Source organism: Manacus candei, unplaced genomic scaffold (genome assembly GCF_025592945.1).
Source record: "Manacus candei isolate 608988 ecotype Guabito, Panama unplaced genomic scaffold, ASM2559294v1 h1tg000019l, whole genome shotgun sequence".
NCBI lineage: Eukaryota > Metazoa > Chordata > Aves > Passeriformes > Pipridae > Manacus > Manacus candei.
Genome location: NW_026138067.1, coordinates 4028888 through 4055460, shown reverse-complemented (window position 1 = coordinate 4055460; position 26573 = coordinate 4028888). Strand labels below are relative to the sequence as shown.

At 34.0% G+C, this 26573-nt stretch overlaps 1 protein-coding gene across 3 annotated transcripts in view; it reads right to left on the bottom strand.

Moving 5' to 3' along the window:
* The window catches only part of VPS13B (vacuolar protein sorting 13 homolog B), a 428152-nt gene that overhangs the window by 364420 nt on the left and 37159 nt on the right, over positions 1-26573 (bottom strand). For 2 of the 3 annotated variants that reach the window (XM_051785196.1, XM_051785198.1), the window contains exons 4-13: positions 22612-22735; positions 18946-19113; positions 17643-17824; positions 13924-14098; positions 11524-11786; positions 8884-8979; positions 8424-8546; positions 6954-7091; positions 5509-5596; positions 320-511 (exon numbers count right to left, since the gene is read on the bottom strand). In XM_051785196.1, coding sequence (XP_051641156.1) covers positions 320-511; positions 5509-5596; positions 6954-7091; positions 8424-8546; positions 8884-8979; positions 11524-11786; positions 13924-14098; positions 17643-17824; positions 18946-19113; positions 22612-22735 — 1549 coding nt within the window. The remainder of the gene's footprint in view (positions 1-319; positions 512-5508; positions 5597-6953; positions 7092-8423; positions 8547-8883; positions 8980-11523; positions 11787-13923; positions 14099-17642; positions 17825-18945; positions 19114-22611; positions 22736-26573) is intronic. The other variant, XM_051785197.1, reaches the window with a different exon arrangement.

Genomic DNA, 26573 nt, shown 5'->3' with positions numbered 1-26573 from the left:
TAATAAATATCAACAAGGATACTTCCTTCTCTAAGATTCCAAAATTAAGCTAGTCAATTAAATAAGCCCTTCTTACTCAACAAGAGTCTTATGATTAAAACAAATGGCGTCCAAAGTGTCTGAAATTATCTCAGAAGTATATCCAACACTGATGAGGATACTACAATGAATTTTATCTTTATTTTACATTTTGCTCTTCAGACTCATAAAAATCCCCTGAAAGGTTTTGAGTTTAACTACTTGGAAGCTGCACCTTCAAGAGCAATAAATTTGGTCTGGTTTAATTCTGAACATTTGTGTATATGCAATAGGAGCAAACCTGGCTTAGTTTTGCTGTAAGGCTCATACTCATGTTCCAGAGCACAAACTATCATTTTCATTATCCGGTGTACCGCGCTGCTATCCAGCCGAAGATTGAGTGGGCCCACAATGAGGCTTTTTGTAGACATCTCCTGAACATTTCCAAAATCTTCACTCTTTACTGAAGAGAGGTCTTGCTGATTCCCAGAGACTACAAGAAGTTTTATAAATAACAAGTCACACCAAACAATTAGACATAATAAAATTTTTTATCAGCTACTTCTGTTCCAAATCCTATGATCACAGACTTATAAATATATATAAAAATATAACAATGCAAACAGAACACACAAATATACCACGACTGGTTTAACATGTTTTTTAACATTATTTCTGTTTAATGCAGAGCAAACAGGGCAAATTTTTGCCTTGCCTCCAAGCAGAGCACAACTTAGGAACCCTTCCATGAACTTTGTATTTCTCAAGTTTAGTATTCCCTGGAGGTGTCTAAACTTCTACGGCAACTTAATCCCAGGTGCCAATGACAGCTGTGCTGTTCAAAACTTTCTACAGCTTGTCACGAAGACATCCATCCCCAACAATCAAGGAAAAGGTGTGCTGCAAAGAAATTACAGACCTGGGCCCTTAAAAGGTTAGCTGCCTGTACACAGCCATGAGAATTACACTCATTTGTACTGTCATAAACCAGACTGACAGCTAAGGTAAACCCTTCCTTCCGTTCACATTTACCTCAACTCACTGTTGCATGGGCAGTGAGAAAACAAACCTCTTTAATCATTAGGTCTCAGGCTGTTTTTAGAAGAACCAACACAGAGATAGAAGAGTGGTTCAGTAAGGTCAGGTAATAAGGTAGACCAAAACCATACATTCACTGTATACAGGCTATTCATCAGTTACCAAACAGCATGACTATTTCTCTAAACATACTTCACAGAAATCCTTCAGTTAAATTATGCAAATTTTAGAAGCTCAAGTTTTCCCGTTACATATGACCTGTAAAAGAATACCCTCATCCCTCTAATATATTTAGTTTGCAGAATTGCAGAACTGGGTTTTTTCCTAATAAACCATCACTTTGACAGTGTCTTCATTGCTTTGACACATGCACTAAACATTAAATGTCTTGCTGATCATTACATAAATGAACAGTCAGTCTGACAAAATAAGCATCAAGACTAAATAGATTCTGAGATCACAGAAAGGCAATGGAACTGGTGAAAGGTCTGGAGTACAAGTCTTAAGAGGAGTGACTGACAGACCTGGGACTGTTTAGCCTGGAGAGGAGACCTTATTGCTCACTACAATTACTTGAAAGGATGTTGTAGCAAGGGGGTGGGAGTCAGTCTCTTCTCCCAAATAAGAAGTTATAGGATGAGAGGAAACAGCATCAAGTTGCACCAGGGAAGGTTTAGATTGGATACTGGAAAAAATTTCTTCACTGAAATTGGCCACAAGCATTGGAACAAGCTGTCTAAGGGAAGTATTGTAATCCCTATGCGTGGAAGTGTTTAAAAAATGTATGAATGTGGCATTTGGGGACATGGTTTAGGGGTGAATGTGGCAGTGCTGTGTTAATGGTTGGACTCAGTAGCAGTTCTTTTCCAACCTTAACAATTCCATAATTTCTGGTTGCCTGAGAGGAACCCAGTCTTTTACCTTCCAGAGTAACATTCACTTTTGCCTCTCTCCTTTACTGTACTCATTCAAAATAGTCTTTCTATTGGTGCAAGTGAGCTTGGGGGAAAAGGAAGCAAGTATAGGTTTTTTTCCCCCCTTGTGTTTAAATAATAAAATGTTGTTGCTTCTAAGCATTGGTGAGAAGAAAGGTCGTAGAACAAATCAAGACTATGCCCAATTTGACACTTAGCTGGTCTAACACTCTGCAGGCCTTTACAGGCTTATATACTCAGCAGAAGAATTAACTTTATCCTTAAAAGCCCAACAGAAGTTGATGCCAAGAGCATTTATAGTCTCTGCTTCCCTTGGTGTGTTCCATGTGAGAGGAAAAAGAATAATAAAAGAAAGATAAAAGAATAGAAAGATACTATCTTATAAAACCTATTCAAATCTTCAGCTGGAACTGAGTTACAACTTTTTTAATAAATTCCAAAAAAGATTTTTTCTTAAAAAGCCAGCATATAGCCTCCTGCATTTATTTTACAGGCAGTTAACATGCATACTTTTATCCTTCCAATTCTACAGAGTATTCAGTTCAGATGAACACTACTAAAAAGAGCAAAAAGCCATAACATCACATAAAAAGGCCAAAAAATAATAAGGCCAGAAGTAGTAACAGCCTACCTTTTCAAAGACTTATACTTGCTTGTATATGAATAATATATTGAAGTGACAGAATTTATACAAACCATTTTCTGGAACAGTCCCATTTAATTCTAAGTGCAAAGAGAACGTGATAGAAAATCTATTGGTCCTACTGAACTAGGTGATCACAGGTGACTTGAAACTTCACAGTTGCATAAAGAAAAACAATTTTTGATCATTGAGTATTCAAGCTCTCTGTAAACCTTATGTCTAATTCTAACTGACAAAAAATACCAAAATGAGTGCTGCATAACAAACTTGCCACCAAGATAAGTACACATTACAAACAAAATGGAACTTCAAAAGTACACCCCGCTAGGTCTGTAGGTCATTCAAATCAGCGAGCAGGGAACTGACAGGCTACATAATGTTTCAGGGAAAATGTTTTGCATTGAAACACGAAGCCAAAATCCAGAAAAATACAGGAAGGGGAGGACAGGCAGCATTTCAAAATAAAACTACTGTGCATGACTATCTCGTTTTCATTCAAAATACCAAAATTGATTAATGCACTTCTGTAAGTGACAGATGAAACTCCTGAGGTTAATGTTATCCAGGAGGCACTTGTGGTTTAATCAGTAATTCTATGCTTCAGGAAAGGTTAAAGGTGCAAAGAATGTGTCAAACCAAAATTGCCTTGACAGATAAAAATCTTACAATCACAGTAACTGCCTCCTATAACTTAAGTTGGGTTAGGGTATTTTATGGAATGTGGTGTGCACTGATTGTAACTAAAAAAATAGTTAATATCAAAATAAGAAATAGTAAAATTTAAACTTTCATATAAACAACACAAAAGCGCAGCAGGTTTATATTGTTTTCAAAATCTTGAGGTATTTATATCTTCATTTTAAAGAAATTATTTACACCTCTTTTTATGTGTTATTTAATAACTATGCACTTAACCCACAATATGGAAAAATAAACTAGAAAATAACTAGTAGAAAACACCACATTTGCTTTTCTGAGGAACAAAACTATTTGAAAAGTTAAAGTTTTAAGTTCTTGATTTAGAGAAACAACAACTATTTTAACAACTTAAAAATTAATCATTCCATTTTTCTATGTAGAGAGGTAGCTGAAATTAAAGGAGTAATACCAAAATAAAAGCACACAGCTTGATAGGAAGTCAAGCTACACTTTGTGAAGTGTTTTCCTGGTTGGAGAAAACAGAAGCTAAGGCTCTGAGAAAGCAAACTGGAAGAAAAAGAAGAGAAGCTAAAGAGGGAAAAATGTAGTCAGAGTATACCAGTAGCCTGGCATTGAGGAAAATAAATTCATTCCCGAGTTCAGTCATTCCTGAAAAGGGCTAGTTAAAAGTCAGAAAAAGATATGATCACAGCATTCCTTGTGCATGCAGAGAAACAAGACAAAATATTCCACAAAAACAATTTTTCTTCATAATCAAATAGTCTTTGCATATTTAATTTTTTACAGCAAGATTCAAAAAGGAGATAAGGCTTACCCAAGATTTTCAACTTCTCTACATAAGAGTTCAACACACAATTAAATATTTATCGCTATTAAAACCAGAAGTAGACTGCAGTAGAATCTTGACTTAATTGTATATTTTCTCAGCTTCACACGACACTCATAGCACAGAGGAAAGCCTCAAAACCAGGAAAGAATTGTTAAATATCCTAGTGTATTCTTCTACAACCAAAGGCAATAGCATCATTTATTTCTTTTTTTAAGTTTTGCATGATCCATCCTCTAAGGAAACTGGAAGTTTCTTTCCTACTCCTTTTATTCTTAATGCCCAACAAGTCCAGAAAACAAAATCAAACATTAGGAGTTGTGACTTCTTTTACATAGAGAGAAAACACACAAAAACAACAAACACACACACACAAACAAACAAAAAAATATAAGCACCAACCAAACCAACCAACCAACCAACTAAAAAAAAAAAAAAAAAACCAAACCAAAACAAAAAAAAAAACAAACCACAGATGAGTTGGATTAGGTAGCAAGGACAGGACAGATAAATGTTCAGTCACAAAACAGCAAGAAGTTCCCAACAGGGAAATAGTATTCACAATAATAAATACACAGGTGGGGAAGAAAGCACTATTAGTTTGACAGTGAAACTGCAGAGCAGCAGCTGCAGATGACAGTCTTAGAAGAATTGGGGGGGGAAAAGTCACACTGCAATTAATGATGAGAATACACGTGTAAAAATATGTATGTATTTCTTACTGCTAGATTAACTCCTTTGTCCCTTTTTTTGTAACACTCACAGTAGTAGATATACTTACTGCATTAAATTCACTTCTCAGACTTAAAAAAGAACTGATAGGAATCTCAAAAATTACTTAGAATTGGTCAATATCTATGTGCACATGGTTTATTTGTTCACAAAATTGTTCAGATACATATATTTCAAGATTAAGCCTCCACACTATCTTGCATCCTTGCATTTTAATTTGTAGGAGAAAAATCACAGTCCTTTTCATCTTCTGCAGCAAGTACACAGTCAACCTCATTCTTCAACTAGGCTTTCTCAAAAGATTTTTTTTTTACATGCAAAGTCAATAATGATAACTTTAAAAAAAAGAAAAAGACATCATACTTTATGAACTTCACCACTGCTACAAGCTAATTACTTTCAGTTTAGCAACTGGCTATAAAAATATCACTGTGATTACTTATGCAGAAAAGAAAAAATAACAACACCGACAATCAACAGCTAACCAAAATAGCTAACCTCAAAGACATCATTGAAGAAACAAAGATGAAAGCATTTTAATGATGGTTTTGATGGTAAATCTAAGATAAATTAGAGGACAGTTGGTCAAGGACCATCTAGGCATGAAAAGTCTTTGTTTCTATTATTTATCAGGGTAAACAAAGAAAAAAAGGTACCTTTCCCACTAGTGCTTTCCATTGTGTACAAGTAATCCATGTAGAAAGCCCCAAACCTCTGCATTCCGGCTATCTCTGTGTACATCTCCTACCAACACAGCAAAGCAAACAAAGAAAATGTTGTATAAGGATAGAATCTTGAGATTACCAACTGATAGACTGGTATTAGAGAGATATATTCATGTTTGGATTTGTGCATCAACACACGGAAAGGCTTATCAAAACAAAGGACAGAGGTTATCCCAAAGAATTCACCTTTCTGATAGGTAATGTAACTTCTATTTGAGGCCACACAAATCCACATCCATAATTCCAGTGGACATGCTGACCAATTCATCAATAACATCTAGTCAATTAGTACCTTTAATGGAGTAAATATTCTTCACCTTTTGCATGCAACAGATCTACCTAATTAAGTACACTGAAAACTTAAGCTCATTCAATCTGGCTTTGTTATTCAAGCAACATTGTAGTTTTATCTTTAAACAACAGGAAACATATTAAGACTTTCTGCCATCACTGAGATTTATACATAATATAATCCATTACACAGCAAACTTGCTTCGCCAAAAAAATAGGCAAATCTAAAAGCATTGAAGACAGAGCAAATATAGAGTACCTAAAACACTATATGGGAAAAGTTTGAATACAACTACTTGTGATTTTACTAATCATTTTTACAGGATTCTTCAAGGTTACACTTCAGTAGTACTAAAAAGGTGACAATAGTAAAATTTAAATTTAAAAGAAATTAGACACATTCTAAATTGTAAATGGATTATCTGTACATTAAACAGAGCATAGAACTCCAACTATGAACAAAGAACCACCTTGGTCATTACATACAGTTTTTAATAATCACAGATAATCAGAGAATGAAGTTTTACTGCACAATTTACAACAACAGACACTACTGGTGACTGAAAATCTGTCTCTAGAAAAGGCAGGATTAGTAAAATTTTCTCTAAGTAGACAAACATAGGACATGAACAATAAAATTAACACTGTCCAAATCTGGTTTCCAAGACAGCACTTCTTAGTTTGAAAACCATGGACCACTTACTGTATGGGTTTAAACTATGTGCTGGTAAAGTTTTTGCTAGCATTCTTTCATACCTATTTTTCTCTTAAAGTGTTCTGTGGCTAGTGCTTTTGGAAACTGTGGAATTAATTCCGTTTTTGGAGCAGGAGACGGGGGTTTGAGGTTTCTTTCGAATATGTTTCTTCAATTTGGGGGGGGGGTTTGGTTCGGTGTTTGTGGGTGTCTTTTTTTTAACACAAACAGATTTACTTTTTTTCTTTTGGCCAGCTGCAAAGTACGATTCAGTTAAACGTGAAAAAGTAATGAAAAATCAGTCCTGTAGTAGCACACAGATCTAGATAGTTATTAGAAATCTATTAGACAGCACTGGAATTTTTTTCTAAGAAAAATGTGATTCTCTGACCTTATGATGAGCTGCATCCAATATAAATTCTGCCCGAATACTATTATTTTCTGGACTTCTGTAATCAAATAGTGAATTGGTAAGATACGTCATCCCTTTCGCACTCAAATTTTCTCCACAATTAAAGAAGTAGGCCTCCTTCATGAGGTAGTACAAAATAATATGGCAGGGGAGGAAAAAAAAAACAACATAGTCAAGTTAACAGAAGTTTCAATTGTCATAACACACAAATAACACACACACAGTAGCAACCCTCGAGAGTATATTTCATTATGAATGAAGATAAAATAATTAAATTATTTTCACTGAAGTAACACTGAAGTCCCTCCCCATTTTCAAATCAATTAAAATGATTTTATAGCTGACAATCTCATAGTTGCTGCAGACAAGGCTGCTGCCCATCCTCACATCCCCAGCAACATCTCCCTTGTACTTAACAAGGCCAACAGAGCATTTTTACAGTTTTTCAGCCTCTCTTTCTGGAAAAGCCCACTTCTATCCATTGCAGCACACCAGCCATGTAGTGTGTCCCACTGCATCTCTAAAATCCCATATCATAAACTAAAGTTGTGTAAGGATATCTAGATCTTTTTTTGTTTTCTGTGTTGCATACACAAACACCTGAGATGGATGCCAAGCCATGCTTCTCTCACAGGTTAAGGATAAGAATCTGTCCCATCATACCTATCACAGTACAGTGCATGATTTTCCAGATTAGGAGATATTTGACATAAATATAATCATTTTGTGTTTTCTTTCATAAACTTAATTTTTCTCCTTAAAATACATTCCAAGACTTCACAAAACACTAACATCAAGTTAATAGGTCCGTTCTTGGCTGTATTACTTTTTTTTATTTAAAAAAGATAACAGTTGCTGTTTTCCAGTACCTTAGGACACTATTCTATCTACAGTTCAACCACAAATCGTTATCGAATTTAAAATTTAATGCACCACTTCATTAAATATTTTAAAAGTACTCCATACTTGATTTTGTCTTAAGTAATTGAAGATTTGCTTCCATTTAAAATACAGAAACTAATACTGTTTAACTCCTTAATTTAATATTTCTCTTAACCTTATTGAAAAATTAGGTAAAATACTCATTTGATATTTGTACCACACTTCTACTATCTTCAGTATACAGTGTTCCCATTTGTTCCCTTCCAACCTTCTGTTCATTTAAGCACTTTCAAAGATTTTCAATTGTTTGTATTTGTTATATAAAATCAAAGTATGCAGACATAGACAATAATGGGCTATTGTCAAAGTAAAAAGTCTTGTTTTGCCTCTTCTCATTCTGAAATATTTGTCTTTTCAACTCTGAGGCATAGAATTGAGTCGTATATACCAGTAACATTCAAAAACTTAAATCACAATTTGTAACAGCAGTCTTTTCAATTTTTGCAATCAATAAAGCATAACGGGACTGCTAATTGAGCAAGTCAGCTCATATTTCAGCATACTCACTTCATTGCTCCTATTCATGTTCTCTTCAAAATCTTTAATTCCCATAATTCCTTTAAGGCACATAGCTTGGCAACCAACAAAACCAATTTGGCAATCAAAGAAAAGTTCACCTTTCATAAGGACCTAGTGAGGAAAAAAAAGTGGTATTTTTAAGACTTCTATTCCCCAAGAAATAAAAAATGTGGACAAAAGTGAACCAAAATATGTTTAGGTTTATATATTTAGAGCTTTAATAAATAGCAATCACAAGGGCACTTAAAAGGAAGAGATTACTTTAGTATTTCATCATCACAGCACTAGAAATTTAGAGAATTTATATGTAAGTGATTATTACAACAAACACATCCAATATGACAGAATATGAAAACTTGGCAACAAAATAATTAAAAAATATTTTATTGGTAAGTATTTGCTACATTACTTATGATAAATCAAAAATGCCCAGTCAGAGGAAAATTACCTCAACTGTTGTTCCTTCTTGTTCCCAGCATATAACTTCTTTGGATTTTACTTTCTGAGGGCTGTAATAACTACTTTCAGCTTGCATTTCAGTGAGCTATGAAACAATAGGATAAACACATTATAAAAGTCAATATTAGTATTAAACAGCAGTAATGTCATTAATATACAGAATTGATGAAGACAAACTATGGGCCAAAACTTATTAATAGGCAGGAAACAGGTGCAATTAAACAGCTGTAACACATTATCCATATTGGAACTTCTCATATGCAACTTCTGGTTGAAACATGCCATGACAGAATGTCTAAAATCCACTACAGTATTTTTAGTTTCCTTATCTAAAGAGAAACTATGTAAAAAGATGAAAGAAATACACAGCTGCATTATTAATATAATAACAAATTAGCTCATAAACTGCTGTAAAAATACATAAATACATTATTTATTCTTCCCGAAATAATTAAACAGCATGATAATATTACAAAAATATTTCGGTTACAACCATACCCGTTTTTGTTTCTTGTCATGGCAACCAAGAGGAACATGCATTTATATTTCTTGAATTATTTCAATATAAAAATTCAAAATGGTAAAACACAGATTAATAAAAGCACATAGCCTGCAGCTAAGAAAAACAGGAAAAGAGGTACAAAATAATGGTGTTATATTTTGACTGAAAACACTTAGTTTATGTTGAACAGCTTAAATAGTTCAAATTCTAATTTTTATATAAAAACATCCACAGGTTCTCATTTTTTTCAAGAGTGGATACACATGGATGTTGTTTCAAATTAAAATTTTACAATCCAAATGTCCAAGAGAATTGGATGAAAAAAATCACTGATCACCCTTCACCTGTGTGCAATTATAGTAGAGGAAAAGCAATTAATTGATTAAAAGAACTCAGACATTACAAGAATAATTTTCACCATTATTAGAAAAAGCTACATTTAATTTGGCATGATTTTTAGCTGGAATGATATCAACTGTTCATAATGCTAATGCAGAAACTTGACCTTATTTTTTAACCAAAGTATGAACCACAAATTAATTCCATACATTCTTTGCATGCAAGCAGAACAATGAATTCTGTTTCCCTCCTAACTGTCACCATATTAATATCATACATCATTTCACATTTAAAATTTATAGAATGTAAGATGTTACACTCTAAGTAGTTTTTAATCACTTCCCAATATAAAACACGTGAACTTGCCAATGAAGCATTAGGAAATCCCCCAGAAAAGTATGTTCAAAAATAAGTTCATATTATTTTTAATGATTTTTCTCACATGAGGAAAGAGCATAAAATTACTATTGCATGACAAAGTGCAAAAGAAGATGCTGAGCCACGAAAAACAAGAAATTTGAGTCCTGGTACTTTGTTTGGGTTTAAGTGTCCCAGGGATGATAAGTAACACAGGAAGAGAAGATTCTCCATTATTTATTTTTAGCCTTTTTTAATGAAGACTGAAGCAGATTGACATAAAAGAACATGACAATGTTTGTTGATATCCTCAAATTTTGCAACCAAATTTGCCAGGAGGCTGACAGCTTAAAACATTAACCTTCCCACAGAATGCCTACAGCTTCCAAAGTCATTTGCCTCAGCCTTCCTGACAGTTGCTGAGCAGCTCAATGCCCTGCTACGCCACCAAACAAAAATAGCTAAGAGAAACTAAGCATAAAGCCCCTCACAACGCTCTTGTGCACAGATGACAAGCCACACAGGCAATAAAGGTTCAGGGAGCTGCTGATGGTATTAGGTGTATAATCACCTGTTGTACGAGAGGTACGAAAGTATTGCAGTTCATCTGAAAGGCTCAAAGTCATAAAAATCAGCCTCAGTTACTCTGTGGCAAAGTTCTGGCCTTGATTTAATACATGTTTAGTTGTAAAGCCAAGAGCCACTTTGTGTAGTTATGCACATAAAATTGCTTGCATATAGTTTGGCACATGTTAAAAGTATTTTGTTAATTCAGAACCTTAATTTTAATTTCTGTCAGTATATCTCAATATCTTATTCAGACTCTCCATATTCCCTTCTGCAAGCTTACAAAAGAATAGAGAGAAGGCCAGCAACCCATTTGAAATTTGTTTACAAAAAAAATACTTAAATCTTTCTCTACATACACAGTATATAGTTCAAAGTATATGTACTATTTAACCTTTGTTTGTTCAATTCAATTTCAACAAATGGAAAATAATTTCAACATTATCAAGTTAAAATCATACTTTTACTCACAATAGTCTAAAAAAAGAACAGTCTAAACAATTCCTCAAATTCACAATCTCTATGAAGCTAAAGCTTTTTTATAAAGAAATATTACACATTACATGGATAGAATACTTCAATAAACATTCATAGAAAGCCTTTAAGATTCTTCTCCCATCAAAGAATATTAATCCAAGTTGTTTCCCTTTTAGATTATTAAATTGGCTGAAATGGCAAAACCAGCTCACATTGCAATTATCAGTAGAGTATGACAGAAGAGGAACATTCAACATTCACTTTCCATGTTATTCATTAATGTACCATTTCCCATCTCCAATCAAACTGTATGCAAACGCTCAGGTAATCTTTATGCACTTCCTCAACAAGCCAAATGAATCCTTTATGAAACAGAGAAATACTTACCTTAAAAGTCACTGTTGCCTTCGTACAGTAAAATCCAACTGAAATAATAGGATCCTTTAGGGACTGAGATTTCTGCTGATGTAACATTGTTCCATCATCAATTCCACTAGAATCATTCTCTTCATCATCATAACTTACAATGGCAGGGACAAAAGACCAAGCCCAAGATACCCATCCTTGTTGCTGGTCATCGTCTTGATGCAAATAAGGATCTTGATACTGTGTCGGATATTGCATTATTGAGCTTGTTTCATCTTCTGCACCTTTTGAAACAAAAGCCAATTTAAATTTCAGAGCAACCAAGCTTGAAAGTTTATTTATTAAGTTCAAATTTTCAGTATATGAAATTTATCCAGGACAGTATTATACATAGCATTCACTGATACTTGGTTTATAATGACAGAAAACAAGTAGAAATTTTAAATTACTGAATATAAGTTTCCAAACACCTGTTTGTTTCATTAACATTTTCCTCCAAATGATATTAAGGACCTTTGCAGTAGTTTTAGTATATTTGCAGTGAGGCCAGAACTTTTCATTTATACCACAAGCTTTCAAGATCTCAGCCTTCTAAAGTTGTAAATTAAACCTTACTTTAATTAATTAAAAAAATTAAAAAGATTAATTAAACTTTACAGAAATTATGCTATGTTATGATCTCATAGTTTCCAATTTTAAAATGAAAAAAAAGGACTTCAATTGCAACAGTGATAATAAGAAAAATGTAAACACAGCACAAAAATTAACATCCAAAATTTAAGGCTGAAAACGTCCTTTGTTTAACTCAGCTTTTCAAGTATTCAAAGATATAGGTTTAACCTGCTCAAAAAAGCTGGCATGCCAGTCAAAAGTCCAAACGTTAATTCTTCTGAGAAAAAAATTAGAGATAGCATACAGAACAAAACAAGGATTTCCCCAAGGATTCAAGTCTAAGATTCATGATCCAGATGGGTAATACTGCATGTACTAAGAGCATAAATATCTTCTATCTGGTTTCATCACCACTCTTACGGGACTCTCAAGGGCTATTAACTACTTCAGAATTACTATAGGTAGTACAGGATGCAGTACTGTTCCTTTAGGAGAAAAATATTATGTTTATTGTATCATTTAACTGAGAACAGAAATAGGCATATTCTATTTCTATTTACTTCTTGTTAAACTCAGAGATCCCACTCTTACAAATTTTAGACCTTTCAATCTTTAGTCTAATTAGTCTTTAGTCTTTTACTCTAATTATTTATACTTGCATAATGGAAGAAAGCGTAATAAAAAAACACTCGTGAGAATTCTGTGCACATGCTTAGAGGCCAGGACACCTTCACCCACAAGGCTAGTGCAATCTTCCTTCCTGCTCTCTTCACAAAACAGTCTTAGAGATCAGATTTCAATCCAAATGTAAATCTTGAAACACAGGAAATACAGAAGAGGTGCACATAAAATCTTGGAAAAAGCCAAGAGGCACAACTGTCAGATACAGAAGGAAAAAGAATTGATATGAAGGATGACTCAAGTAGTTTAGTGTAGACTGCTATTGGCAAGCACAGAAGAAATGGCAGAAGGTCTGACAAAAAAAAAAAAAAAAGGTGGAGGGGTAGGACCTGGGTCATGCATAACATTTAGTCTACACAGCCATAAAATTAAGCCACCATTTAGCATACCTCTTGCTCCAGCACACACAGAGGCAACAGTAAAAGATGCCAGATAATAGTTTGGACCATAAATTTCGTGGAAGTCATTAAAATAAGACAGCACCATTTTAGTTTACCTGCTCTATGTATATGTTGTGAGACAGAAAACAGAAGGAGGAAGCTATACGTATTTTCTATCACTAAATTAAAACCACAATAATCATTATGAAGAAACATGTAGAAGAGGGAATACATGTTGTATGAAAATAAAAAGCAAACAAGACCAGACAATGTAAATGGACAGAACTATTGAAAACAGAGTGCAAAGCAGTACTTTGATGTTTAGAACAAGTTCTGATATATCTATTGTCAATAACAACTTCCAAAGAAAGATGACACACTCTGGTTTTTCTCTTATTTAGTACAAATGTGGCTGCTGCCAGTTTCGAACTTGCTTATGGACAGGTGCTTTGTTGCATGATATAGTGACAGGTAAAGTCTAAGTACCCTACTGTGTCACAACTCCCAAAATGGTCTTTTTGGATCCTGTTTAACCTCAGTTTAGTCAGGACCACCAGAACTCTTTACAGAACCTATATGAAAGAATGTTAAGAGTACTAAATACTTACCCAGCACAATGAATTGCTTCTAACAAACTGCAAACTGCAGAGATACTTGATAAGGACTAGACTTGGGCATTTATATTTGCAAAAAGCAAAGAAATTCATGTTTTTAACACTGCTTCTTAAAAAGTAGAAGTTGTATTTACCTGTGATATTTCCCAACATATCTTTAGTGTGGCAAATCAAATCTTCACTTTCCCCATCTTTGAAGCTGCCTATTTCTCCATAATACAGAGCAATCCCAAGCTGCATTATACGTATAAACATAGGAAGCTGCTGATCAGAGATTGAAAGTTTCAAACTTTCAACTAATGTGTGAATCTAGAATATGAAAGAGAACAAAAGCAAATAATAACAAAGCTCTGTGATCAGTAACATTGGCTTTTAAACCATACAACTCCATATAGTTTTGGTATTGGCATTCTGATTTCCAAAACTAAAAGCTGCAGTACAACACAAGGCAAAGAGGTGCAAACAACAACAACAAAAACATACACTCTTTAGGTTGCCACACAAGAGACCTTCAGGTTGAAATGTCAAGTGTAACATATTTTACATATATAAACATTTATTTATTTGGGTTTTTTTACAATTGTTGCTGAAAACGTTTCTTAAACATAAGTGACTTAAGTGCATCTGATTGAACTTTTATTTTCATTTTTCATAAAAATCTCTGCATGCTAAAGAAACACAAGATATACTGGGTTTAATATACACGGTCCTTCATTTTGATTCTTTCCCACTCCAAACTATTGTAAGTGCACAAACCTTTTCTGTGCAGAAGAACAGGAAGGATAAGTTAAAAATAACTATCTGGAAGAAACTGTTTGGAAGAAGTAAAAAGGATTATTTTGCCAGAAGCCTTTTTCAAGTCACAAAAGGCATATGTCATAGTCGAGAACAGGAACACTAGAGAGCATTGTAGGCAATGGAGATAATTATAGAGTAGCTTCATTGAAATTACATTACACTCCATGACGTCTTGTATGGTACTATCCTCCCATCATGATCCTGCTCTTACATGGTCAGTGGAACTCAGCTGCTCCTCAGTTGATTCGCTCATCTTCCTAAAACTGGCAGGAAACTATTTATTTCTTCTTGTCAAGTTAGCTTTCTGTCAACACAGTAAGTGGACTCAGATGACTGACAGGTCAGACAAATGTCAGTGCTGCTACAAATAGACAGAGGCAGGACTGACATCGCCAGTGCAAATCAGCTCATCTGTCTCACAGTTGCCTCATCTTGTGATGGTTTTTACAAGAACAGCAGGAAAAAAAAGCTTTCAACTCTAATCATTTTACATGTGTTTTGTCATTCTCACCCACTTACACTATTTGCATTCTAAAACCCAAAATAGGAGCTTAGTGTTCCTAGTTTAAAAGCATACAAATACATACTCAAGTATTTAAGAACCATCCTCCTTTGAGAAGTCTTAACTCCAATAAAAGTCACTAAGATTAGTTTGGCCAAAACATTGCAATGGACACAGTAATCAAAATTATGCAGGTTACAAAAATGTTTTAGCACCTACAAAGTTTTCTCTCAAGACTGAAAATCACAAATCCTTTGCTAAGTGAACAAGACATAGAATAAAAGATCTCATTATAAAGATCTTCACAGATTTGGAGAAAGACTGAGTGCTGCTGGCTTTTGTCTTGAGCTGGGAAACAAACTACTGTCCTTCACTAACCCACCCTTCAGACACACTGAAGCTGCAGTAATATTTCCAGCAGACACTTTAAAAAAGCTTTAAGCATCCTTGAATTAATACCACTAATGAAGCTGTTGTATTTACTGATAACAGCTCCTTTTACTTCAACTGTAAGAAAACACAGCTATTTCCACTGATTAGCTAAATATTTTAAAGAGTCTCTTTAAAATGCTGCAACCTGATGACCTACAATGCACAATCTCCACGCATAAAACCATTCAGAAAGTTACCAAATCCAAATTTGCATGGGTCAGCAGATTTGTAGATCTAATTGTTGCATAATGGTATGGCAGTGAAATATTAAAACAGAATAAAGATTTAAAAATAATTATCTTTAGACATTATTCTATGGATCATAATAAACAATTATTACTTCACTTAAATATTAATCTAGCATCATATGTCTAATATTTTAATTGTGCACATTTCTGAATATTTTAATAAACAGTATTTTATGTTTAAAGATTGAAGAAAAAGGAAGAGAAAAAAAGAACAAATGAAAAAAGAAAAGTGTTAAGTAAACTATTTGCAACACAGCCAAAACCAAAATCAAAGCGTAAAAAAAAAACAAAAAGTTAAGACATCTTTTAACAAACTGACATATGCCTTAAAAAAGGGCAGAAGCAATAAATGGTCAACAAAGATGACCAAAAAAGTTTAATACAAATTTAATTAAATTAGTACCATCACTGTGTATTTTAGTATGAGTTTTATTTTAGTCCAATATCCTCTAAAAAACTGTAAGCAATAAAATAATAACAATCATCATTTTTACAACTCTGTAATTTCAAAGTATATGGAAGACTGTCAGCATTTACATTAAAGTGTGCTGTCAGGCTGTCAGAAACTTGTAATTTGGCCATAAACTTTTGCTCTGCAAACTTAGCATATAGGATAATCATATAATGATTCCTTATTATCACTGGAGTTCACACAGATTCCAAAGTTAAGGCACATAGTTAAAAGTCCTACTAACATTGAATACACAACTACTTATTTATAAAACTAAAATAAGCAAAATTCCAAAATTGCTACACATTTCTCTGAATAAAGAAGAAAGTAAATAAAAGTTTTTCTTTCCAGTATGAAGAATCAGTCTTTGTATAAATCAAGATACACATATGAAAAAAGGAAACTTCTGCAAACATGTGTACCACCAGGCATTCTATGCAACATTTTGTGATTATTCTTAGCTGGATAAATACTCATCTGGTCATTACCATATCTACGAATCTTCAAATTTGCTCAAAGTAACCAAAGGCATAGAGATGTACAGCACACAGAACAAACAGGGGCATTTGGCAAACCAGATAAGATTAACTCCCAACCTCAAATTCACAGCAGGACTTCCTGAATCATATGAACTAAAAGACTGACACTTCTAAATTATATTCTTGAGAAATGCCCATCAAAACTGATCTCAAAATCTACTTTGTTGCAGTGCATACATCCGGAGATTAATTTTTATTGACACTGTATTTTTCCTAATTTAAAAAACTTCTCAGCTAATTAAGTGGGCACCATTGATATTCTTTGAGAGCAGGAAGGAGGATAGATGAACCTTACATTTGTGACTATTCAGAGCAGAAAAAAAAATAGGAGTGTGAGGTAGCTTAGTCTCCCCATCAACTCAGTGTTTTGTTTCTGCACTGTGAACCCTAAAGATGTCACCTAGTGTTGGATGTCTGTGTACAGCCTCACAGCCCCGCTCACAAGGAGCTGTCTGACTGGCTAATCCAGTTCACGTGGTTCACTGCACAGTGTTAATACACCCGAGTTTCTTCTTATTCGTCAGAGTTTGCGCTACAGTTGAAACAATAACTTGAGGCAAAAAAATCCTTTCCATCTTATTGCAGACACCTTTGAGAACACAACTGGTTTTTTTTCTTTAACAGATTACCTGCAGACCGCACCTTACAATTGTGCTTTTTTTAAAGTCCAAGGAAAAAAGGAAATATTAGAGAACATAACTTCCTTATTTACATACTGCTACTGTAGATAAACTAATTGCATCATATGAACAAAACAATTAAAAATTCCTTTAGCAAAAATCAACAGCATAAGCTTCTCATACTACTTAAAATTTCTAAGTATCTTTTGAAAAATCTCAAAACTCACAAGTGAGAAGTAAAAAATGTTATTTCGGATACCTACTTTAATAATAGATGGCATTTTGGAGTTGAGGTTATCATAAGTGAAATGCAGACGAGTTCTGAAGGAGCATTTGTACAGCAGAGGTTCCTGGTAAAATTCAATTTTACCACTAGCATTTCTCTTATCAAGACATACTGTGCAGTCAGAAAAGTTGATCATCTTTCTCAGTACCAGATCGGTGGCTTTTAAAAGAAGTGTATAGGTTAAAAAAATATATTGCATAAGAAAAATTGTGCATACAGCTTCTTAACTAAAAGAAATCAATACAAGATACTTATTTGGTCATTATTTAAATCAGTAGCAAAGTACTTGCTTATATGATTAATGTGTCACAGACTTTTTCTGCTGAATGCGCAAGAAGTGAGGACAAATTAGTTACACCCAATTAAAATTTTCACCCCTTCGCTGTACCTTAGATCTTTCTATAAGAGTACTGTTTCATGTGGAAGCATAAGAGCAATAAATATCGTTCTCGTTATTCTCCCAGAAATAACTTTGCATGTTTTCCCCCAAAGTTTTCTTTTGAACCTTCCCAAACAAACGAGAGCTATTACAGTGATCTTAACATGGAACATATTTTGTAATTTTGTCATATTAATTTATAATTATTTCAGCCAGACCAAAAACAATATGTCCAGGAAAACATTAATTGAATTCCCCCGAAATCTTCTATGTGATCTTAGTACTCTTACCGCACTACAATTCCACTTCTACCAAATGTCAATAAGAGTAGCTAAACATAGAGGTGAATGCTGACAATTCAAGGACTGAAACATTGAAATACTGAAGACCAAAACAAAAATGAGAAGTTGTTTCCTTTTACCCCTGAAGCGAAATGTATCATGTCTTGCAATTGGTATGTCGTGCTCACTACAGTGCAGCGCGTTTTACTGCCTCTCTAGCCAGTTCAGAGTTTTAAGATCATCACAAACAAGGGCAAAGAAATGCCTTAATATGCTACTGCTCGTTCACAAAAATAGAAACTGCTTGCCTGTGCACTCACACCAGCAGCAAGCACAGAATGAAATACCCTCAAAGGACGGCAAGTATGAGCAGAGGACTGCAACACGTCTAATGTAATTATGTGTGATCATACAAGTATGCATTAAGAATCAATCTATATTAGCATAATTGGCTTTTCAGAATCAAGGTAAGGACCAGGGAAAAACTGATTAAAAATGAAAACAGGCAGAAATTATTTTACTTCTGATATAAAGAGCTGTTTTTATGAGACTTGCAAATTTCTATATGAATTTAAGAATGCCTCCACAGTGATACATATAATCAAAAACTATCTGCTCACCAGAAATGTCCATAAATGCTCGATCCCAAAACTCATCCACTGTATAGCATTCTGCAGAAGTGATATTGACTGAGAGAACAATATCATCCTCCACATACTTTAATATGAGATTGTTGATCACGATGTTGACATTGTTTACAACACGCCTAATCAAACTCTGAACATAACCTATAAAATAAAGCAAATTATTGGAAGTGATAAGGAAGATATGATACCAAACTCATTTAGTAATAAATTCAATTATTTCCATATATTCATTATTTTGAACCTGCACTCTTTTATTTTAAAAGTCAAAATTTATACAAACTAAGTAACATTGTCTTTTATTTATCAAAAAAATCACACAACTTAAAACTCTTTAAATTCTGTGCAGCTGTTAAGTCAACCAGCACCCTAGAAATACAAGACAGTATAAAAAAGTTGTAAATACTGTGAATACAATAGAGCATAAGAGACTAATTAACTTCCAAACTGATTAAGAAAATAGAACACTATGGATTATTGTAGACAAAGAATTGTAACAGCAATTACTTTTTTACTTGAAAGATATTTAGAAATAGATTTGGAAAAGTGAACACCAGTTGCTACATTACTTTTCATGTTATGTCTATCTGCTCCCTCACAGTTTTTTACAAGTTGCCTAAAAATTAATATGCCTACTACTTTTTCCCCTTCTAAAAGTTGATACATCCACATCTTGTTCAGTAATACCCCTGAGAGGTACATCAAAACCAATTTCTGTCAACAACGCCACTAGTAAGCACCTGCACTGAAGTCTCTTGGGAACAAAGCCATTTACATTTTTTCAGACATAATGTGATTGGAAAAATAACCTCATCTGGGAATTCACAGCGTGTGGTATGCACTCATATTTTACCAATATCATAAAGAAATAAATGCTATTCGTATTTTTGTCTTTTATGTATACTGAATCTAAGTATGGAGATAACTAATTTGCGCTGGAAAAAAGTGAGCCTTAAAATTTCTATGTTTATAACATTACCTGCATCTAAAATACATTTAATACACGCTACAGAGTTATAGTTTGGTAACTATGACTATAACGAAAAAACCCAGTTAATTATACAGGCTTAAATCCCACAGGCTTCAAGGGTAGTTTTCTGAAACTTGCATTAAATAAGACTCATTTGTATCACAATTTTAACTCAAATAAAAAACTAAATTGAACATCAAAATATTGTGAGGTAAGTAGGAAAAGACTGAAGTTGCTACTTCTACTCTACTCTGCTTTTTGTAGTTATTCATTGTTTTCACACTCAAATATTACTTTTCACCTCAGAGTATATGATAATGTTTTCAAGTTACATGAATTCAGAAAACCAGATGTATTATTTCAATAATTAAGAGGCATAAGAGACCCATATTCATCACTAGAGTGATGTAAACTGACCTCTATGTAAGTAGAAGCCAGTGCAAAGCATTTAGTTTCTTTTCTTAATTTCACCATAGAAATATTTTGCAGACTATTTAACTACCAACTATAAAATTATAACCAGGTATTTAATTATGATTTTAAAGCAGGCTACTAATTTCATTGAAGAAAGTGAAGTTATCACTCTATGGGCCCTAAGTTTTTTCAACTTTCTTGCTTTCAAAGGTCTTTCAAAGTCAATCTAATATACATTTTCCTGATGGGGATGACAAAAGCATTACAAAACCAGCACCACAGAAGGAAAAAAGACAAATTCTTGAATACCTTCCAGTCTTTTAAGAAATTGCAATCCTTCCTATTCAAAAAAAAATTAATAAAAACATCAGTATGCTCACGTATAATAAAGAGTTTGTTGGGTTTGGGGTTTTTTTGGTTTTGGTTTGTTTTTTTTTAAAGGGCTTTGTTTTAAATACAAGTGGGAAAAATGCAAGTAGAGGTTGCTTGTCACTCCTGTAATTTTTAAAAATAAGATTATGAGCAACTTTGCACTAAAATATAGGTTTTCTACAGTAAGTGACTAAAAACACCAGAAAATCTGTACAGCTAAATTATTTTCTGAAGTGTCATACGAAATCCACAAGTATGTTTTTTCCAAATTATCCAGAACCCAGGACGCTGCACCGTGCACTAAGAGTTAGAAATGCAGTTTCAGATCCAACATTCCAAAAACATTGTAGCTCTATAGTCAGAGAGTTGATATTATCAGACTGGTCACTTCTAAATAACTTAAGTTTAGCAGTGGTCTATTGTTACCAAAATACATTTTTAGCTAAACTCTGCCTAGCTTCATCTCTGAGAATACTGTAGAACTAAAGGGCTCAAAATCTTACTAAAATGCAGGATGTGCACATTGAAGTTTAGGAGTTTTCACCACATAAGTTCTATACTAAACAGTGTAATTTGTCCACACAAAACCAAAGTCAATTGTACTTAGAGAACTTTGCCAGATAGGAATTAATGTACAAAAATCCTAAAAATGTCGCTGGAGGCAATATAATCATCGAATTTTTGGCAAGCCTTTGACTTCTGTGGTTTGCAGGTGTGACCCAAAGAACCAAATGCCAAGGAGCAGTCGGAGCTGAAGCGCTGTCCATGGTAGGAAATGGTATCCCGCAATTCCAAGCCACTGGAGTTCATTGCATCTCAAAGCCCTAAAAGAGCCTCCAGATCTGTCTCCTCAAGTACCCATTCCAAAGCAAGATGATACCCTGTAGTATACAATATTCTACACACTAAATTTCAACGTTGTCTTTTGATTCAAGTCAAGTATAAATTTTCTGGTAACAAAAGACAGCAAAAAAGCCTAACACAAAACTGTTATGTCATGTCTTTTACTCATCTAAAATTACATGCCCCAAGAAGGCAAAATGCAATTCATTCTAGTACTCTCCAATTTCATTTTTCTGCACAGAACAACAGCTCATATCCAAAGGCAGAGGCAACAGAAATAGAAGACATAATTCCTTAGACATTTTTATATCATAAAATATCTCCAAGTTCAACATCCAAATTCCACAAATGGGAAAAAAAATTGGTGAGAATTTCTACCAGTAGATACAAGACTCAATAAAAAACATGAATAAAAGAGGCTGATAGAGTTTGGGTTGTTCAGCCTGGGAAAGAGAAGGGTCCAGGAATACCTTAAAGCAGCCTTCCAGTACATAAAGGGAGTCTACAAGAGCTGGAGAGGGACTTTTGACAAGTGCATATACTGACAGGACAAGGGGTAATGGTTTAAACTGAAAGGGGGCAGGTTTAGATCAGACATTAGGAAGAAACTCTTTACTATGAGTATGGTGAGGCACTGAAACAGGTTGCCCACAGAAGTTTTGTTCAAGGCCAGGTTGGATGGGGCTTTGAGCAACCTGGTCTAGTGGAAGGTGCCCCTGCTCGTGGTAGGAGAGTTGGAACTAGATGATCTTTAAGGTCCCTTCCAACTCAAGCCATTTTATGGTGCCACCTTGCACTATAAATGAGTTTTGTAAATTTAAGAATTTGATAAAATGGAAAGAAAGATTATCAGCATTAAACCATATTTTACTGTGATTTTGTGATTGTTCTATTTTCTAACATACAAGTACTTCACTGACCTTTATGTGATTTATAGGTAGACAAAAACATAATAATCTTACTTAAACACTGCAGACATCTGAATGAACTTCAGGTATTTTCTACAACTCAAATACAAACCAGCTTCTGAAATTATGGATTACCTGGAGGCAAATCAGGGTCAGGAGAAGCAGACTGCTGAACTCGTCGTGGTTTTACTGCTGATTTCATGCTTTCCGTGGTACTGCGATTTGTTGAACTGGAACCACAGCTTTCGTGGTCTTCCTGCTAGAGGAAAAGAAAGCAGCTGTGTCAACCAAACAGAAAGAAAATAAATGTGAGGAAAACAACTTGGTCAAGATTCAGGAACTTCTGTTACTGTTTTTCCATCAATTCAACCCTGTAATACAGAAATTAATACAAAATTAGCTGGACAACATAAAAAAATGTTCATAATTAATACCTTCACTAACTTTTGTTTAAAAAAGAAACCAGTCATTTAAATATTAATTTCAATTGAACACATTTCATCTTGCTGCATTTCTGCTGAAACATTCCTTCAAACAGAGACTGAGCCTTGCAGACTACTGAAACAAATATGAGAAACTACCTAATTGTCTGAGCTTACATGCCTACTCATGAAACCACCTCAGTTGGTTCTAAGATGTCAGTCATGTCCTTCCTAATACCACTAAGTGAAGCTGATTCATAAGGCAAAACATTTTTGTAGACTTCTATCATAGTAAAACATGACCCCAGGAAAGATATATGAGTTGAGGGCACCTGCTCATCTTGAGCTTTTATATACTTTATTCTAGTTCAGGAATTCAAAAGCAGAAACATGGTTCATAATTAGAGAATGTGATATAAGCCTTACAGACACAGGAAAATCTTAATTAACTGAATCAAGGATTTTAAATACACCACTAATATTCCCATTACATTCCAGAATGACAGTTTAACTACAGGGCTCAAGTGCAAGAAAGCCAAGAGAGGTAATACAAATATTCTTGTAAATGTATTAAAAGAACGGGCTAAAGAGGATGCAAACACAACTTTTGACCCAAGCCAAATTACTTATTTGATAGATGTAGTCTTTTGCAATGCAAAATGCCTTCTGGGTCATGGCACTACTCAGTTCACACAATGTGTTCACAAAAAGATGGTTTGGGGAACAAATGTCAAGTACCACAGTACTAAGCTGTAATATTCTTAAGTCCTCTAAATATAGAAAAGTAAACAGATTAAACTGTGTTGAGTTTTGGTACAGGACAGATCATGTGTTTCCCTGCATGCTGCCTGGTATTTTTAATAATCTCAGAGAAATTACAAAATGGAATCTTCACAGTACTTGCTTTTTGATTTAGCCGGTTTTTTTCATTTAAAAAAAAAAAAAAGAAAAAACAAAATTAAGTTACATGTAATGATACATTTTAAACACAAGTCTACAACTTCAAAAGTAATTGAAGAGATTTTTTTTTTCCCTTCCACTCCATATTTGGAACAACAAAACACAGAAATTCTCTGATAAAGTGGAAATACCATTTCACTAAGAAAAAGAAAAAAGAGCAATACAATCTTAGTCTCAGAAAAAAATAAGATGAAGATAGAAGCCTGAATTTATTTGAAGCAATTACGTAAGACAGACATTCACATATTAGAAGGGTAGATGATAGTTTCTAAAAGAAGGATAAGCTACCATAAAGAATTTGAGATTTTCCAGTTATTAATAAATATAGAATTGAAACAAGCTGTTTGATGTTTTTTAATTTATGGTTATTTGGTCATTGAAGTCATACAGGACTGTTTCATTCTAATGCATAAAAAAATCTAAACGAGCATTTAGTATCCACTCTGTTTATAGGGAATTTGTTTGTTTTGTTGTTTTCTCCTCTCTGATGAACTTCTGGTACTTTTCACCAAGGAATGAGAGTCTCCTGAAGACTCCCTCAAAACTTCAAACTATGGTGCTATTTCACAAGAAAGCCACCTCTCTCTTCATGGCATACCTGACCTAATGAAAACTCGAAGCTCTTGCTTTAAGCCCGGGGTGATGGAAGCCTCTTCATCAACATGTATATTCTGTAATTAGTGAAGCTCAATCCACCTTCCTCTCCAGTCTACTGAGAAAACTTAGATCACATACTTTTAAGTTAAAATTTTTTAAATAACTTTTAACTATACTCTTTCTTGGAAACCAGTTTGCATATGATGTGAAAATATTTTTTCAGATGAGTCATCATACTTATGGCTTAAACTTGCAGAAATCCCAACATGTCAGAGTGACCAAACACCTCAATTAGCACATTTCCTTCTTTCCTGAGCTCACTCCTGGATTATACATATTGTTGTGCTGCAACAATTTAATGACCTGATCGGATAGGATCACATTACACTTGACTTTTAATATTTATGTCAACTACAAGAAAAAGAAAAGGGGGGGCAAGGAGATGAGGAAGGCATTCTTTTTTTTCAAGCATTAACTGTATCAAGCCTGATTACATTTAAGTTTAACTTTTCCATCTATGTACTGCTACTACTACGTTTGATGCATCTTCTCAAAACTTCACGTAAGATCTATGCAATATTTTTGAGTATTATGGACAAAGATTAAGTAAGAGTGGCTTAAGTTTTTACCACCCAGAAAGCTAGGAATAAATACTAGCACATTGGGGGTGGGTTGGTTTTTTTAAAGGAAAGGGGCAGAGAACACTCAAATAGAGTTAATTTTGAAAGAAAGTCTCAAATCTCAACCTATAAATTCATTAAATACAATAAGCTTTTTATATTTCCAAGAGCTACAAGTCTGTTGTGATGGAAAACGGATGGAAATCATTTACAGCAAGCTGGACCTAAACAAAAGCAAAAATGTACATGTTCCAAGATGGTGTCAAAATACAAAACAAATTTATCTCAGAAATATACCTATGTGACTTAATCCATATGAAGCAACAGAGTATACCTACGTTTAAGAAGAATTCACCCTAACATTTGAAAAAAGGGTGGTTTTTTATATCTGAGATTACATCCATTCATTTCTTTACATTACACAACTATCAAAAATATTTCAGAGCTGCATGGGTTGTTTTTGGGTTTTTTGAGCTTGAACACACACCATTTTTCACAACAGTTACTGATACTTTGTAAGCCAAATATATTCTTCAATTACTGGAAGATGATAAGAATGGTCATGAACTTATAAAAACTACATTCCTAAGAGCACATATATCCAAAAGCTTTCTGTATCTGCATGCCTCTGCTCAATGTTAACTTTAAAAGCAAGTTATTAATTTCTCAAACATGTGGTTGCCTCATAAGCCCAGAAGTAAAACATGTTCATTAAAGAGATGGGGAAAGTTCCAAGGAAACTGCCAAAACTAGCATAATTATGAAACTATTTAACACTGGAACCAACTAGAGTCACACGTTGTGCCTAGATCATAGTGATGTCATCAGAAACACCCAGCCAAAAGGCACTAAAACTACCGCGCTCCCATAAATCCACCTTACACCAGGTGACAAACATTTAAAAGTTGAAGTCAAAATCATACTGGTGGAGGGAAGGGAGTAACATTCTGAAAGTGGTCATAACTATAGTTATGGTATGAGATTTGACAAATGCCCATTCATTTTAGCATTAATGAGAGCGATTCCAAACAACAGTCACAACAGTGGAAAACTAAAAATACTAATGATATATCTAGAGAGATGATTTTTAAATAAGATAACTCATTTACAAAAATATCTTTCCCACTAGCTTGTATCATAAGCAAAGCCCAGAACACTTACATTCGAACATGAGGGCCTGGTTTTGGGTGCTGTTATGCAAATATGACAAAAATAATTTTGCACAACCAGGTTCCTTTTTTGCTTTTGACAAATGTGTCAGATCAGGTACTCAACTAAAATGTTTTTACAGAGCACTATAATTACTTCCAAAACTATGAAAGTCATAAGTAACATCCTAAAGACACCTAGGCTAGTAAAGTTACATGCAAATTCCTCTATCAATTTTCTACTGCAATATAAAATTATTGCAAGGTTTAGAGCAGATTACAATTGACAACACCTGAACACATAACAGATGACATTTATTATGATCCTTCCTAATAAGTGTTTATAATCT